Source organism: Pongo abelii, chromosome 4 (assembly GCF_028885655.2).
Source record: "Pongo abelii isolate AG06213 chromosome 4, NHGRI_mPonAbe1-v2.0_pri, whole genome shotgun sequence".
NCBI lineage: Eukaryota > Metazoa > Chordata > Mammalia > Primates > Hominidae > Pongo > Pongo abelii.
This window is the reverse complement of record NC_071989.2, coordinates 141,297,496-141,313,548: the sequence shown is the minus strand read 5'-3', so window position 1 is coordinate 141,313,548 and position 16,053 is coordinate 141,297,496. Positions and strand designations below refer to the sequence as shown.

Below are 16,053 nucleotides of genomic sequence, written 5' to 3'. Positions count from 1 at the left end.
GAGCGAAACTCTGTCTTAAAAAAAAAAAAAAAGGTAAAAAGGACTGAGTTCAGGGCGCTTCCAGAAAGGTAACCTAGAACATGTTCACGTAGCGAGAGGGTGGCACACCATTCTCCAAGGGAATTGAAGCTCCTACACCATTGTACATCTTGCCTCTGTAACTCTTCATTTAACGGTTTATTTATATCCTTTAAAATAACATTTGTAAGAGCCCAGTAACCAGGTTTCCATTCATTCTGTGAGCTTCTCCAGCAAATTATTCAAACTGAAGGAAGGGGTTGCAGAACCCCGATTTTTAGCCAGTTAGTCAGAAGCACAGGTAAAAACAACCTGGGACTTGGGATTGACATCAAAAGTGGGGGGCAGCCTTGGGGACCGAACTCTCACTCAACCTGTGGGGTCTGACAGTATCTCCAGGTAGGAGACAGAGGACACCCAGCTGGTATTTTCTGAAGAATTGATTGCTTACTTTTTTTTTTTTTTTTTTTTTGAGACGGAGTCTTGCTCTGTTGCCCGGGCTGGAGTGCACTGGTGCGATCTCGTCTCACTGCAACCTCTGCCTCCTGGGTTCAAGCTATTCTCCTGCCTCAGCCTCCTGAGTAGCTGGGATTAAGGCATGTGCCACCATGCCCTGTCAATTTTTGTATTTTTAGTAGAGGAGGGGATTCCCCATGTTGGCCAGGCTCGTCTCAAATGCCTGACCTCAGGTAATCTGCCCTCGTTGGCCTCCTAAAGTGCTGGGATTGCAGGCGTGAGCCACCGCGCCCAGCCAATTGCTTGCTTGTGTGTGGGAAAAAAACCCCACACATCTGGTGTTAGAAGGATGTTGTGAGAGTATTGTGTGAGAAACTCAGTTTGTTGGCTGGGCGCTGTGGCTCACGCCTGTAATCCCAGCACATTTGGAGGCCAAGGTGGGCAGATCTCTTGAGGTCAGGAGTTGGAGACCAGCCTGGGCAACATTGCGAAACCTTGTCCCTACTAAAAATACAAAAAAAAGTTAGCCAGGTGTGGTGGTGTGTGCCTGTAATTCCAGTTACTTGGGAGGCTGAGGCATGAGAATCATTTGAACCTGGGAGTCTGAGATTGCAGTGAGCTGAGATTGTGCCACTGCTTTCCAGCCTGGGAGATAGAGCGAGACTCTGTCTCAAAAAAAAAAAAAAAAAAAAGAAAAGAAAAGAAACTGAGCTTGTTTATTCCTGTATTCTCATAGCTATAAAATAGTTTTGCCCGTATGACAAAGATATACTTCAGATTGACTCATTTAAATTTCATGTTAACATTGGAGGAGTTCAGATTACTGGAATTATTGCTTTTGGAGAAAACTTATTTCATCTTAGGCAGAGAGTGATGGTAAGAGACACAGGAGGGAAAAAAATCGAACCAATATATTTGATACAAAAAGATCGGAAAAAAATAGAGAATAAGCACTATAACTGGTATATTAATTTTTTCTTTTCTTTCTTTTCTTTTTTTTTTTTTTTGAGATGTGGTTTTGTTTTGTCACCCAGGCTGGAGTTCAGTGATGCAATCTCAGCTCGCTGCAACCTCCGCCTCCTGAGTTCAAGCTTTTCTCCTACATCAGCCTCCCAAGTAGCTGGGATTACAGACACCTGCCACCATGCCTGGCTAATTTTTGTATTTTTGGTAGAGACGGGGTTTCACCATGTTGGCCAGGCTGGTCTTGAATTCTTGACCTCAGGTGATCCGCCTGCCTCGGCCTCCCAAAGTGCTGGGATTACAGGAGTGAGCCACGGCACCCGACCTAATTATTACAGTGAGTTAATTTAGTTCTTAGCTTCCTGGTAGCCTTATAAATGTTCACTTGTGTGACTTTGATTGTTTAAAAAACCAGTTTCTTTGACATTGAATTACAGAAAGAATTTTATTATAGGAATCACCTATTTTTACAAGAGATATAGAAATACTTCTTGAATGATTATTTTAGTGCTGCTCAATCTATAAAATAAAATCATACTTTAGTTTTTCTTTTTCTTTTTTTTGAGATGGAGTCTCGCTCTGTCGCCCAGGCTGGAGTGCAGTGGTGCGATCTCGACTCACTGCAAGCTCCGCCTCCCAGGTTCACACCATTCTCCTGCCTCAGCCTCCCGAGTAGCTGGGACTTCAGGCGCCCACCACCACGCCCGGCTAATTTCTTTTTGTATTTTTAGTAGAGATGGGGTTTCACCGTGTTAGCCAGGATGTCTCAATCTCCTGACCTCATGATCTGCCCGCCTCCGCCACCCAAAGTGCTAGGATTACAGGCGTGAGCCGCCACACCTGGCCTTTATTTTTATTTTTTTGAGATGGAGTCTTGCTCTTATCACCCAGGCTGGAGTCCAGTGGTGCGATCTTGACTCACTGCAACCTCCGCCTCCCAGGTTCAAGCAATTCTCCTGCTTCAGCCTCCTGAGTAGCTGGGATTATAGGCAACTGCTACCACAGAAGGCTACTTTTTTGTATTTTGTAGTAGAGATGGGGTTTCACCGCATTGGCCAGGCTGGTCTTGAACTCCTTACCTCCAGTGATCTGCCCACCTCGGCCTCTCAAAGTGCTGGGATTACAGTTGTAAGCCACCGCTCCTGGCCTTAAGCCAAAGTTTACAGGCTCACGCCTGTAATCCCAGCACTTTGGGAGGCCAAGGCAGGCGGATCACCTGATGTCTGGAGTTTGAGACCAGGAGTTTGGCTAACTCGGTGAAATCCCATCGCTACTAAAAATACAAAAATTAGCCAGGCGTGGTGGCAGGTGCCTGTAATCCCAGCTACTCAGGAGGCTGAGGCAGGAGAATCAATTGAACCCGGGAGGTGGAGGTTGCAGTGAGCCGAGATCGTGCCATCGCACTTCAACCTGGGGGACAAGAGCGAGACTTCGTCTCAAAAATAAAAAAAAAAAAAAAAAAAGAAGTTGCAGATCTTTCAGGATTTAAATTTAAGGAAACTGGTACTTAACATATTCCTTAGTCTCTCAGGTATAAATAACTTTGTATGTTGGCAGAACCATAGCCCAAGAGGCCTATTTGAAGCATGGTTGTTAGTGATATAAAACTATTACCTGGTTCAAATGTGATGGAGTATAATATGTTCTTTGGTTTTGTTTTATGAATACTTAAGTTTTGTGGTATTCTTTAAAGATTGAAATACTTTTTGTGGTTCTACAGAGTGCTAAGTACTAGCGAAACCAAAGAAATCCTGTTTAAGCTTATTAGAAAATTGTATACTTACAAAACAATTTGAAAACATATCTGAAACACTTAGAACATTCTTTTTTTTTTTTTTTCCTGAGTCAGGGTCTTGTTCTGTCTCCCAGTCTGGAGATCAGTGGCACAGTCATGGCTCACTGCAACCTCTGCCTCCTAGGTTCAAGTGATTCTCTTGCTTGAGCCTCCTGAGAAGCTGAAATTACAGGTGTGCACCACCACATCTGGCTAATTTTTTTATTTTTAGGAGAGATGCGGTTTTGTCATGTTGGCTAGGCACGTCAAGCGATCCTCCCACCTCGGGTCCCTTTTTTTTTTTTTCCTAAACATTATTAAATTGCTTTTTTTTTTTTTTTTTTGAGATGGAGTCTCGCTCTGTTGCCCAGGCTGGAGTGCAGTGGCGCCATCTCAGCTCACTGCAATCTCTGCCTCCCGGGTTCACGCCATTCTCTTGCCTCAGCCTTCTGAGTAGCCGGGACTACAGGCGCCTGCCACCGCGCCTGGCTAATGTTTTGTATTTTTAGTAGAAATGGGGTTTCACCGTGTTAGCCAGGATGGTCTTGATCTCCTGACCTTGTGATCTGCCCACCTCAGCCTCCCAAAGTGCTAGGATTACAGGCGTGAGCCGCTCCGGCCATTAAATTGCTTTTATTGCATGACATTTAGTATGCAAATCAGGAAGTTTTAATTTTAAATGTTTGCTTTCACTAGTTCTAACCACTGATTAAAGTCCTCAAAAGTACTTGGTGGCTCTCATGCCTGTAATCCCAGCACTTTGGGAGGCCAAGGTGGGAGGATCACTTGAGGTCAGGAGTCCAGGCCAGCCTGGCCAACATGGTGAAATCCTGTCTCTACTAAAAATAAAAAAATTAGCCAGCCATTGGCATGCACCTGTAATCCCAGCTACTCAGGAGGCTGAGGTAGGAGAATCGCTTGAACCCGGGAGGCATGGGTTGTGGTGAGCTGGGAGATTGCACCACCGCACTCTAGCCTGGATGATAGAGCAAGATTCTGTTTCAAAAAAAAAAAAAGGTATCATACTGGTTTGTTACTAATTCTAATTTTATAATTATAGTTTCTGATGAACTTTAATTTTCTGATTTGATTTATGAATTATAGGCCAGAAATGCTCCGCACATATAACCTGATTGTTTCTTTCTGGGCTCCAGTGGGACTTTTTTTTTTTTTTTTTTTTTTAAAAACAAAACCAGGTCTGATTATTTAATCTGTCTCCAGGGAAGAGTGTTGCAAATTCCCTGGTAATCCCTAGTGCCAGAGTTTGCCAGCCTTTACTACCATTGTCTATTTAACCAAAATCCTTGCTGCTATAAACTGGCTGTATTTCTCTTGGTTTGTTCTAGTGAAAATAAGACAAACTGTCATGATTATAGAGATGGGACTTCCATTTTTCCCTCACTCCAAAGACTTCCTTTTTCAATACAATTTTAGTTACTGTTACTAACCCAAGTTAATTTTTGATTCTATCACTGAGAACCTGGGTTTTGCCATTTATTGAGGTGTTAATTGAAATATTAATATATTTAGAGGAGAAATGTCGTTTTTTAGGGAATCTAGAGCAACAGCAAAGCTGAGGTCAAACTACCATAAGGATGGACACCAAGGAAGCTGTGTTTGGGACAAAAAGAAATCAAGATAAGGTAGATGCAAAGTAGAGAAAAGAACTGGACCCTGGAGGGAAGGGTGGTAGTTGGGAGTGGGTTATATGCTTCTAAGGGCAAAGAATAGGCAGATTTCTGAAGAGGAGGGCCCAAAAGGAAATACTGAGGATTTGTGTTCAGATACTACTTGCCCTGTGAATGTACAAGTTTTTGCTTTTAGCTAACAGAGTACTTCAAACATTGATAAGGTTAAGTGTTTTGTTGGGGTGGGTTCTAATATTCTGGGCTAGTGTTTCCTCGGAATAGTTGTGGAAGACATTATTGGTATTTACTGATAAAACCATTACCAAAACCCAGCTTCAGCACTAATGCCTGTTATTACTTGGAGGTCAAAAGGGAATCTGTGATTGAAGTGTTAAGCTGACAAAATCTGTACAGAATATTTAATTTTTCCTTTTATTTTTGTGATACAAAGATTGTGTTTCTTTTCATAGCAACATGAACCGTGAAGACCGGAATGTGCTGCGTATGAAAGAACGGGAAAGGCGGAATCAGGAAATTCAGCAGGGCGAAGACGCCTTCCCACCTAGCTCTCCTCTCTTTGCAGAGCCATACAAAGTTGTAAGTTGCCCTTCTGTGAATGTTTTTTTCCCATGAGCATGACATTTTTGCTTTTAAAATGTTTCATACTTGAATGTTTATATTAGAAAAGAATTACTATGAATACCACTTAACATTTTTTTCCTGTCCTTTACATAGAAGATACTTTTTTGGGGATAAACTTTTCTTTGGAGTATATTATGCTTACAGAAAAATACACAAAATAGGTATTATGACTTGAAGAATTTTCACAGCATCAACAGCTTCATGCAACTCAGATCAAGGAATAGAGCATTACCAGCACCCTAAAAGTCATTTTCTAACCCACCTCCTATTGCTGTCCTGTGTTCTTAAAAATGTGGTTTGAGTTGGCTCATACATTTACCTCTATTTTCCTAGTTGTGCTACTAATCATGGGCGGGTACTTCACCATTCTGAATTTTGAATTGAATTAGAATTTTGTGACTCAATTTGCATTGTTTGATTTTTCCTAGGTATTCTTTAAGTATGATATCAATAAAAAATGAATATTTCACACATGCTTTTGTTTCTTCTCACTGCCATTTGCTACTTAGTTTACAAAGTTTCAGAGATTATTAGTATGTTTGAATAAATGTGTCTTCAGTATCAGTCTGATTTCTTTTTCTGTTGTTATAGTCATTTGGGTATCACTTGTTTCTTTAAATTTTTGTTTCTGCTTCTAACTATAACATTGAATTATAAGGAATATAATATTTTCATAAACTGCCAAAATACGAGTGTTAGCTAATCTGCTGGACTGTGGAACTTAATTTTTTTTTTTTTTTATTTTTATTTTTTGAGACGGAGTCTTGCTCTGTCACCCAGGCTGGAGTGCAGTGGCGCGATCTGGGCTCACTGCAAGCTCCGCCTCGCGGGTTCACGCCATTCTCCTGCCTAAGCCTCCCGAGTAGCTGGGACTACAGGTGCCTGCCACCATGCCCGGCTAATTTTTTGTATTTTTTGTAGAGATGGGGTTTCACCATGTTAGTCAGGATGGTCTCGATCTCTTGACCTTGAGATCCGCCCGCCTCAGCCTCCCAAAGTGCTGGGATTACAGGTGTGAGCCACTGTGCCCAGCCGGAACTTAATGTTATAAAGGCAGATTACTTTTCTGTTCTTCAAAAGATTTTTTTTTATGAGACGGAATCTTGTTCTTTCGTCCAGGCTGGAGTGCCATGTCATGATCTCGGCTCATTGCCACCACTGACTTCTGGGTTCAAGTGATTCTCCTGCCTCAGCCTCTCGAGTAGCTGGGATTACAGGCATGCACCACCTTGCCAGGCTAATTTTTTTTTTTTTTCGGAGATGGAGTCTTACTGGAGTGCAATGATACAATCTCTGCTCACTGCAACCTCTACTTCCTGGGTTCAAGCGATTCTCCTGCCTCAGCCTCCTGAGTAGCTGGGATTACAGGCACCCGCCACCACGCCTAGCTAATTTTTATATTTTTAGTAGAAACGGGGTTTCACCATGTGGGCCAGGCTGGTCTCCAACTCCTGACCTCAGGTGATCTGCCCACCTTGGCCTCCCAAAGTGCTGGAATTATAGGTGTGAGCCACCATGTCCTGCCACACCTGGCTAACTTTTGTATTTTTAGTAGAAATGGGTTTTCACCATGTTGGCCAGGCTGGTCTGGAACTCCTGACATCAGGTGATCTGTCCGTCTCGGCCTCCCAAAGTGCTGGGATTACAGGTGTGAGCCACTGCACCCGGCCCTTCAAAATACTTTGTGTATTTAAAAGACAGTCTTGCTATGTTACCCATGCTGGAGTACAGTTGCTATTCACAGGTGAAATCATAGTGCACTGGAGCCTCAAAATCTTGGAATTGAGCAAACCTGCCTTAGCTGCCCAGAGTAGCTGGGAGTACGGGCACGTGCCACTGTGCTTGGATTATATTTTATTTTAGTATGGTTATTTTTAGGCACTTTTCAATGATTTTTTTTTCGCTACAGAAATGATATATTTGGAGTTTGCTTCAAGGTATTAACGTTAAGATATGAGGTAAAGCCTCCCTTTGAAAAGCCCCTTTTGATTCGAAGTTTGGAAAATTAGTTCAGAATTATATTTTATTTCTGATTATTGCTCATTTTATAATTTTATTTTATTTTTTTGTAGACTAGCAAAGAAGATAAGTTATCAAGTCGTATTCAGAGTATGCTTGGAAACTACGATGAAATGAAGGATTTCATAGGAGACAGATCTATACCAAAGCTTGTTGCAATTCCCAAGCCTACAGTACCACCATCAGCAGATGAAAAATCTAACCCAAATTTCTTTGAGCAGAGACATGGAGGCTCTCATCAGAGTAGCAAATGGACTCCAGTAGGACCTGCACCCAGCACTTCTCAGTCTCAGAAACGGTCCTCAGGCTTACAGAGTGGACATAGTAGCCAGCGGACCAGTGCAGGTAGCAGTAGTGGCACTAACAGTAGTGGTCAGAGGCACGACCGTGAGTCATATAACAGTAGTGGGAGCAGTAGCCGGAAAAAAGGCCAGCATGGATCAGAACACTCCAAATCACGTTCTTCCAGCCCTGGAAAACCCCAGGCTGTTTCTTCATTAAGTTCTAGTCATTCCAGGTCTCACGGGAATGATCACCATAGCAAGGAACATCAACGCTCCAAATCACCTCGGGACCCTGATGCAAACTGGGATTCTCCTTCCCGTGTACCTTTTTCAAGTGGGCAGCACTCAACTCAATCTTTCCCACCCTCATTGATGTCAAAGTCCAATTCAATGTTACAGAAACCCACTGCCTATGTGCGGCCCATGGACGGACAGGAGTCCATGGAACCAAAGCTGTCCTCTGAGCACTACAGCAGCCAATCCCATGGCAACAGCATGACTGAGCTGAAGCCCAGCAGCAAAGCACATCTCACCAAGCTGAAAATACCTTCCCAACCACTGGATGTAAGTCACACATTTAGAGCTTTTAACATTGCGACTATGTGAAGCAATTGAGTGATCATGAAATTACGATTGAACTTGAACACTGCTTGCTTGCCTTAATAGTAAGGAATGTAAAAGTTGAAAGATGAAAAAAATGTAAAGAGAGACTTGTGAGTTACTCCCAAGTGGATCCGTAGATCTGTTAACTTGTCCTCTTGGGAAATGGAGAAAATGTCATTCACAGTTTTCAAATACTAAGATGACAAGTCAGTTATAGAATAAAAGAATGACTAATTGATATCTTAGATTTCTGCATTTTGATTTTATAGAACAATATACCTTTGTTGTTGTTTAAAAACAAAATTAACTTTTCTATGCTTAGATTGATACTAATGAATGAGATGCAAGTGATGGTTTATGGTTATGATAAATGGGACTTTTGGGTCTGTGGAAATGGTAATATTGTTTACTTTGAATGCTATGATCCTTTTCTCTGGTTATACTTAAAGGATTAAGACAGCTGCTCCAGGTTCATAGTGATGGTTTGAAATTTAAATTGAATTGCTTACCAAAGCATTTTAGAACATTTCATTGTGAAATAGCTGAAATTATATCTTTTTTTTCAAGATGGGTGTCTCATAATGTTGTCCAGGCTGGTCTGGAGCTCCTGGCCTCAAGCGATCCTCTCATCTTGGCCTTCCAAAGTGCTGAGGTTACAGACATGACCATTATGCCTGGCCCAAATTTTCTCTCTCTCTTTTTTTTTTTTTTTGAGTTGGAATTTTGCTCTTGTTGCGCATGCTAGAGTGCAATGGCGCGATTTTGGCTCACTGCAACTTCTACCTCCCAGGTTCAAGCGATTCTCCTGCCTCAGCCTCCCGAGTAGCTGGGATTACAGGCATGCGCCACCATGCCCGGTTAATTTTGTATTTTTAGTAGAGATGGGATTTCACCATGTTGGTCAGGCTGGTCTTGAACTCCTGACCTCACGTGATCCGCCCGCTTCGGCCTCGCAAAGTGCTGGGATTACAGGCGTGAGCCACCGCGCCCGGCCCCAAATTTTATCTTTTGATGTAGTTTGTGCAATAAAAAAAAATTTGGAAAGTGATGTCAGTAGTCAAAAAATTACAACTCTTAGCTCAAAATGGTGGAAGGAAGAATCCGGGTAATGTAAAATGCTGTTTTGCAAACATTTAAAACATCTTTCCAGTGGCCTTGGGAAACTCATTTTGAGTGGCATTTGTTACCTAATTACTCCTCTCAAGAGAACAGTAAAATGGTAATTTGTTCTTTCTTTAAACAACATGATCTTTAGAGTTTGACTTGAGTTCGGCTCTCTAATTCCTGTTTGTGCCTTAGAATAAGCAATTTGCTTTTTGTGACTTAGAAAGACTATGTAAAATGTCCATGTTCCAGACTAGTAATCTTTCAGTAATACTTGTTTAACCCATTTATGCTTGGTGTTCCATTATTGGAATGCTAAGCTTGTAGGAGTTACTTACATCCTACTGCTCAAGGTCATCGCTAAGGTACGATTTTTCACACAAAAAATTTGCAACCTCTGGCATAAATGGGTTAACTTTGTTTATGTGAAATGATGTATCTCAATATCATGATATATTTTATATATAGATAAGGTTAAATTTTTAGACAAGCTGCACACCTGAAAAATTACATTCTAGAAATTATTTCTAATCTAAAATACAGGATAAAAAACTTAAAACCTTTGAAAACTATAAAGTTCCCCCAGCTTTGTATAGTTTGGTGATTAAAATCTTCTGGTGCTTGAAAAATTTATATTTAAGGAAATTAATCCAAAGATTCTAACCAGTGTACTGATTTAGAGTAGTGGGGTCATAAATACTTTTAATAATGTTTTTAAATCTGTGAAGCAAATACTAAAAATCTACTGATAAAAATCTAATGTGTGCTGCTTTTTCTCTCAAGGCATCAGCTTCTGGTGATGTGAGCTGTGTGGATGAAATCTTAAAAGTAAGTTTTAAAAAAAAAATCATTTCAGTTTCTTTAATTTTTTATGCTCTGCCACCTTCTTACCCTCTTTCTACCTGTATTTCACAAAGGATCTGAAGCAACAGATTGCTTATATTTGTAACTTGATTATGTCCATCATAAATAATTTACTCTCTTCTTTGTTTACCATTTGCCTTCAGAGAGCTAGTTTTGTTCTTTGTGTTTTTTTTTGTTTTTTTTTTTTTTTTTTGAGATGAAGTCTCACTCTGTCGCCCAGGCTGGAGTGCAGTGGTGCGATCTCGGCTCACTGCAACCTCCACCTCCCAGGTTCAAGCAATTCTTTCACCTTAGCCTCCTGAGTAGATGGGATTACAGGCTCCCGCCATCATGCCCAGCTAATTTTTGTATTTTTGTGGAGATGGGGTGGCCAGGCTGGCCTGGAACTCCTGACCTCAGGTGATCCACCTGCCTCGACCTCCCAGAGTGCTGGGATTACAGGTGTGAGTCACTGCGCCTGGCCGCGTTCTTTGCTTTTAAGTAAAATAAATTTTAATCTTAACACTAACTTTGCCTGGAAAGCATTAACAAGCCAATTATAACTGTACTTTCTCATGCTTAACTGTTAATAATTTGGAGTGCAAAAAACTCAGTAGTTATCAGCCAAACCATTATGATCAAAATACCTTGCTTTGGTTCATCTGTACATACTGGTCAAATCTTACAGTAATAGATTTCCTTCCAGTTTTGCACATTTGTTTTTTCTTGATATGGAGTCTCACTCTGTTGCCCAGTCTGGAGTACAGTGGCATAATCTAGGCTCACTGCTACCTCTGCCTCCTGAGTTCAAGCAGTTCTCGTGCCTCAGCCTCCTGAGTAGCTGGTATTACAGGTGCCCACCACCATGTCCAGCTAATTTTTGTATTTTTAGTAGAAATCGGGTTTCACCACTTTGTCCGGGCTGGTCTTGAACTTCTGACCTCAAGTTACTCCCCACTCCCCCATCCCCCTGCCCGGCCTCCCAAAGTGCTGGGATTATAGCCTGAGCCACTGCACCCAGCTGTTTTACACATTTTTTTTTTTTTTGAGCCGGAGTTTTACTCTGTCACCCAGGTTGGAGTGCAGTGGCGTGATCTCGGCTCACTGCAACCTCCGCCTTGCAGGTTCAAGTGATTCTCCTGCCTCAGCCTCCTGAGTAGCTGGGATTATAGGCACCCGCCACCATGCCTGGCTAATTTTTGTATTTTTTTTTTTTTTTTTTTTTTTTTTTTTTGGTAGAGACAGGGTTTCACCATGTTGGCCAGGCTGGTCTGGAACTCCTGTCTGCCTGCCTTGGCCTTCCAAAGTGCTGGGATTATAGGCATGAGCCACCACGCCCAGTCAACATTTTGGGTATTTAATGACACATGTTTAAAATTGACACATGACCAAAAAGTACATTACTCTATTGGAAAAAGAGAAAGTCCAGTGAATTAGTGAATGACAATGACTACTTTTTTCTTAGTAGAGAAAACTGTCAGTCACATATTACTTGTATTTATTTTCTTTCTTTTTTTTTATGAGCTCCTGAATTTGTGTATATACTTAAATTCACTGTGAACACCTTTGAAAGACTACCTGCATTGGTTGCTTCCACTCTTTTCTTTCCCATTCCTTTCTTTAGCCCACTATAATCTCCCTTTTACCTCTGTCATTTTGCTGAACCTGTTTCTCTATGGTCATTGTCTTTCTCCCTCCATCCAGAGGCATTATTTGAGTTCTTTTTTATTCTTTCTGCTATGTATTTTTTCCTTCTGCAAACATTCTTCTTTCCTTGACTGTTTTTATGCTTCATTGTTTTTATTTGCCTTCCGCCTTTCTTGCCTCTCTTTCTTTGCCCTTTTTGGAACCCTTGTGCCTTCTCTTATTTCTTAAGTGCAGATGCATTCTTCTAGCCTCTGCTCTTTCTGCTCTTTGACTTGCCTTTTCCACCATTCTTGGTTTTATCTCTTAGACAGCTGTTTAGTCTTTTTATCCTGCACTGTCCTCCTTTGGGTTTTGGTTTGTCTCTTAATTGCTTCTTAGCTGAGTTTCCATTTGGATTTATTTCTCTTTGCCTCTTCAGACTCAACATGTCTAAAGCCATACTTATCAGACTTCCTTGGATTAGTAGTACACCATTTTCCCATGCTTGTAAGTGTAGAATCCTAAATATCTCTGATTTCTTCCTCATGTTCTATGTAGTTGCAAAACTAGATGTAGACTTTAAAATTTTTGCTTTTTAAATATCCATTCCTTTCTTCCTGTTTCTGCCACCTTGAGCTTCAGTAATTATAACACTGAGTCCTCATTCAGCCTTTCTGCCTCCAGAATCTCCCTACTCATATGTCTTTTGCATTGCTACCTGATTCTTTACTTCAGGCCCTGTGGTCTTCATAAATTAATTTTTCCCTTAAAAATTTTCAGTGGCTCTCTAAGGTTATAGAAAGAATAGTATCCAAATTTAATATCCGCAGGCCAATCCTAACCTCTCTCATTACTGACTGACCGCTTTTGCCAAACTGGTTTCCCTAAGCCACATACATTCTTGCTCTTTTACCTCCTTAAATAAAGCAAGCTTGGAATGTATTTCTCCTCCCTCTTCAGTTATATATAGATTTTTTTTCCCTGTAATCCCAATGAAATCCTTCTTCCCCTATATCAGATTATGAGACCACAGTGATAGCTCTTTCATTTGAATCTCATTCATTTCTTAGTTGCCATGTATATAAAAAGTGTAAGGGAGCATAAATATTTTCCTCTGAATCCTCAACAGTGCATAGAATTATTAGTATGTGGAAGATTTTCTTACATTTAATGATCTCTTTAATGTTATTGACATCTATATTTTATATGTGCAGGGGCTTGGCACTTGGCCTTTAGTTAATAGGTGCTCAGTCATTCGATGATGATTGGAGAATTAAATCAAATTTTCAATTGAGAGTTTTGATATTTGAGATATAAAATGCTGATGCTAAAAACCTGAGTTTATGAATTTTTGTTTCCTTTTCCCTTTCCTGTCTGTAGTATGCAAGGAACTTCAGGTGTGTGTTCCCTTCATGTTTTCTTTGTATTTGTAGTCATATCATTTTTAGGAACCCCATCATGAACTTAAAAAAAATTTACTCTAAATGTATATTTATTGAAAAAATGATTTATTCAAGGCATTCTCATTAAGTACCTACTTTGTGTCAACCACTGGGAATACAGTGGTCATAATGTTATGCCTTTGAGCTGATATTCTAGAGCTGGGTGTAGGAAGCAATCTATTACATAATATTATTTTGGGAAGTGAAATTCTATTAAAAAACAAAGCATTTTAAGGGAATAAAGAGCAATTATGTGCAGGTGGCTGTTTTAAGAGGTTCAAGTAGTAATATATCAAGTGCCCTTGTCTCTTCTTCCTTCTGTCATTCTGTTGCCCAAAGCTAAACATTAACTAGGATGTAGACTATGATTTGTCTTTGTCACTTAATAAAATACTGTGGACATCATTACATATCAGCAGTTAAATTTCTCATGTTAATGTCTGCTTGGTGTTCTGTTTTATAGATGTCTGGTAATTTATTTAATCAGTACTGTGTTGGTGTCAACCTAAATAACAGAGGCTCTCTGAAAGAAAAGATGATGGGAATAAAGCATTGCAGTGGAAATACACGTGCCATAGTAGTCTATGGTCATATTCAAAGAGGTAAAGAGAGACAAAGGTTTTTAAAGGAAAAAATGAGGAAGATTACATAATTGTTTTTGAAATAATTATCCTTGGCTACAAAGATCAGTAGTAAGGATGATACCAGTCTGAGGTCGGACAAGCTGGACAGATGTCCTTGTGGAAATATTTTTTTGGTTTAAGGTTTTGATGACCTTTGTGCAAGGTTGTGGTTTTTATAGACTTTTTTGTTTATCAGGCATACAAGCATGAGAAGCCTTTCTTCATGGTCTTTCCCAGCTCGGGGTGTTTTGGTTTTTTTTGTTGTTGTTTTTTTGTTTTTTGTTTTTTGTGTTTTTAAATATATAAACAATTAGTGACTCCATTTTGATTCTCACAACTTTCACATTGACTACCTAGGTTGTTTCAGTTTTTGAAGTGTGAGCCCCTTATACATATCTCTTTACAAAACTGTGTGGATATTGCTATGGGATAAATTCCTAGGTGTTACACCACTGTTAATTTGTTGCATTTCCTTAATTTACCTGATGGGTTACTTTGAACTAAATGCCAGAAATAATATACTCTCTCCTTATTCTGATACCTCTGTCTCCTCGGCTTATCTAACATACACATTGTAATCTTACCAGACTTCACCCAGACATATTTGGCATTAAGATTAGGCAGAAGGCATTGAATGAAATCAAACTTAGGGTCTTGCTTTTCTGTTTTCTTCCTCATGTGCTTTTGAAATTTCTCTTCTGATTTCTTCCCCTGACAAAATTTTTCTACGAGTATATAGGCTCTATAGCCAGACTTTTGAGGATGAAATATAATGTTCATTATTTACTCAGTGTATGGCCTTGAATAAATAACTTTTGTGCTTCAGTTTCATCCTAAATAGAGGTAGGATAATAATGGTATCTACCTCATAATGTCATTGTGAGTACTAAATGAGTAATAAACATGTAAAACACTTAGCACAGTGTCTGGCCCATTCAAGGTACACAGTAAATGTTAGCTGTTTTCCTTATCATTGTCCCCTTCCTCCCACTCTCCCAGCAAGCTCTTCCTGTTTAGTGTTTTATTATGTGCCTTGTATTTGATTACAGGCTGATTTCTGTAACTATTCACAGGTTTCATAATTTGAATTGTAAACTCCTCAAAGCCAGGGAGCATTTATTAATCTTCTTATTAACTACACCATAGTGCCTTGCACACAATTGTGCTTAATATTTATTGACTAAGTATGTAGAATTTTGGAGGAGCTGTCATGAAACCAGTATTTATAAATACAAATCTGGTTTTTAGCTGTATAATTTTTATCCTTGACCTGGTTGAAAACAAACTGTAATAATTACATTTCAGGAGATGACGCATTCATGGCCACCCCCTCTAACGGCTATTCATACACCATGCAAAACAGAACCTTCCAAATTTCCTTTTCCAACTAAGGTAAGTAAATAAAATGTATCTTTCATAATGTAAGAAAACTCTAAATGGCTTGACTAAAATCATATGGATTAAAAATTGTCTTGCCATTCCTATTCTAGTGGGAGACAGACAGTAAATGAGTGAATAAATAAATTCAGATAGTGACAACTGTTATGAAGATAATTAGCAGGGTAATGGAATTGAGAGCATCTTGAATCAAGAGGTATTTAAGAACGCTTTGAAGGCAATATGCGAGAGAGATTTAAAAGACATTAATATAGCCTGACAAAGTGGCTCACGCCTGTAATCCCAGCACTTTGGAAGGCTGAGGCAAGAGACTCTCTTGAGGCCAGGAGTTGGCGACCAGCCTGGTCAACATAGCAAGACCCTGTCTCTACCAAAAATTGAAAAAAAAAAAAAAAAAAAAACTTGGCATAGTGGCACATGCCTGTGGTCCCAGTTACTCGGGAGGCTGAGATGGGAGGATCACTTGAGCCTGGGAGGTCAAGGCTGCAGTGAGCTGTGATTGCACCACAGCACTCCAGCCTGGGAAACAGAGCAAAATTCTATCTAAAAAAAAAAAAAGACATTGATATTTATTGCAGACTATTATGGTATTGTAGGCCAGAGGTGGTAAGGGCTTCTCAAACTGTTGTT

The 16,053-nt window shown here is 40.1% G+C and overlaps 1 protein-coding gene across 5 annotated transcripts in view; it reads left to right on the top strand.

The window, feature by feature from the left end:
* Positions 1-16,053, top strand: part of AFF4 (ALF transcription elongation factor 4) — an 88,527-nt gene that overhangs the window by 21,482 nt on the left and 50,992 nt on the right. The window contains exons 1-6 of one of the 5 annotated variants that reach the window (XM_063724264.1): positions 1,490-1,774; positions 4,763-4,854; positions 5,310-5,436; positions 7,554-8,348; positions 10,275-10,319; positions 15,331-15,417. In XM_063724264.1, coding sequence (XP_063580334.1) covers positions 5,314-5,436; positions 7,554-8,348; positions 10,275-10,319; positions 15,331-15,417 — 1,050 coding nt within the window. In that variant the 5' untranslated portion in view covers positions 1,490-1,774; positions 4,763-4,854; positions 5,310-5,313. Of the gene's footprint in view, positions 1-1,489; positions 1,775-4,762; positions 4,855-5,309; positions 5,437-7,553; positions 8,349-10,274; positions 10,320-15,330; positions 15,418-16,053 lie in introns of those variants that run through there. The other 4 variants (XM_063724263.1, XM_003776661.4, XM_063724265.1 and 1 more) reach the window with 4 other exon arrangements.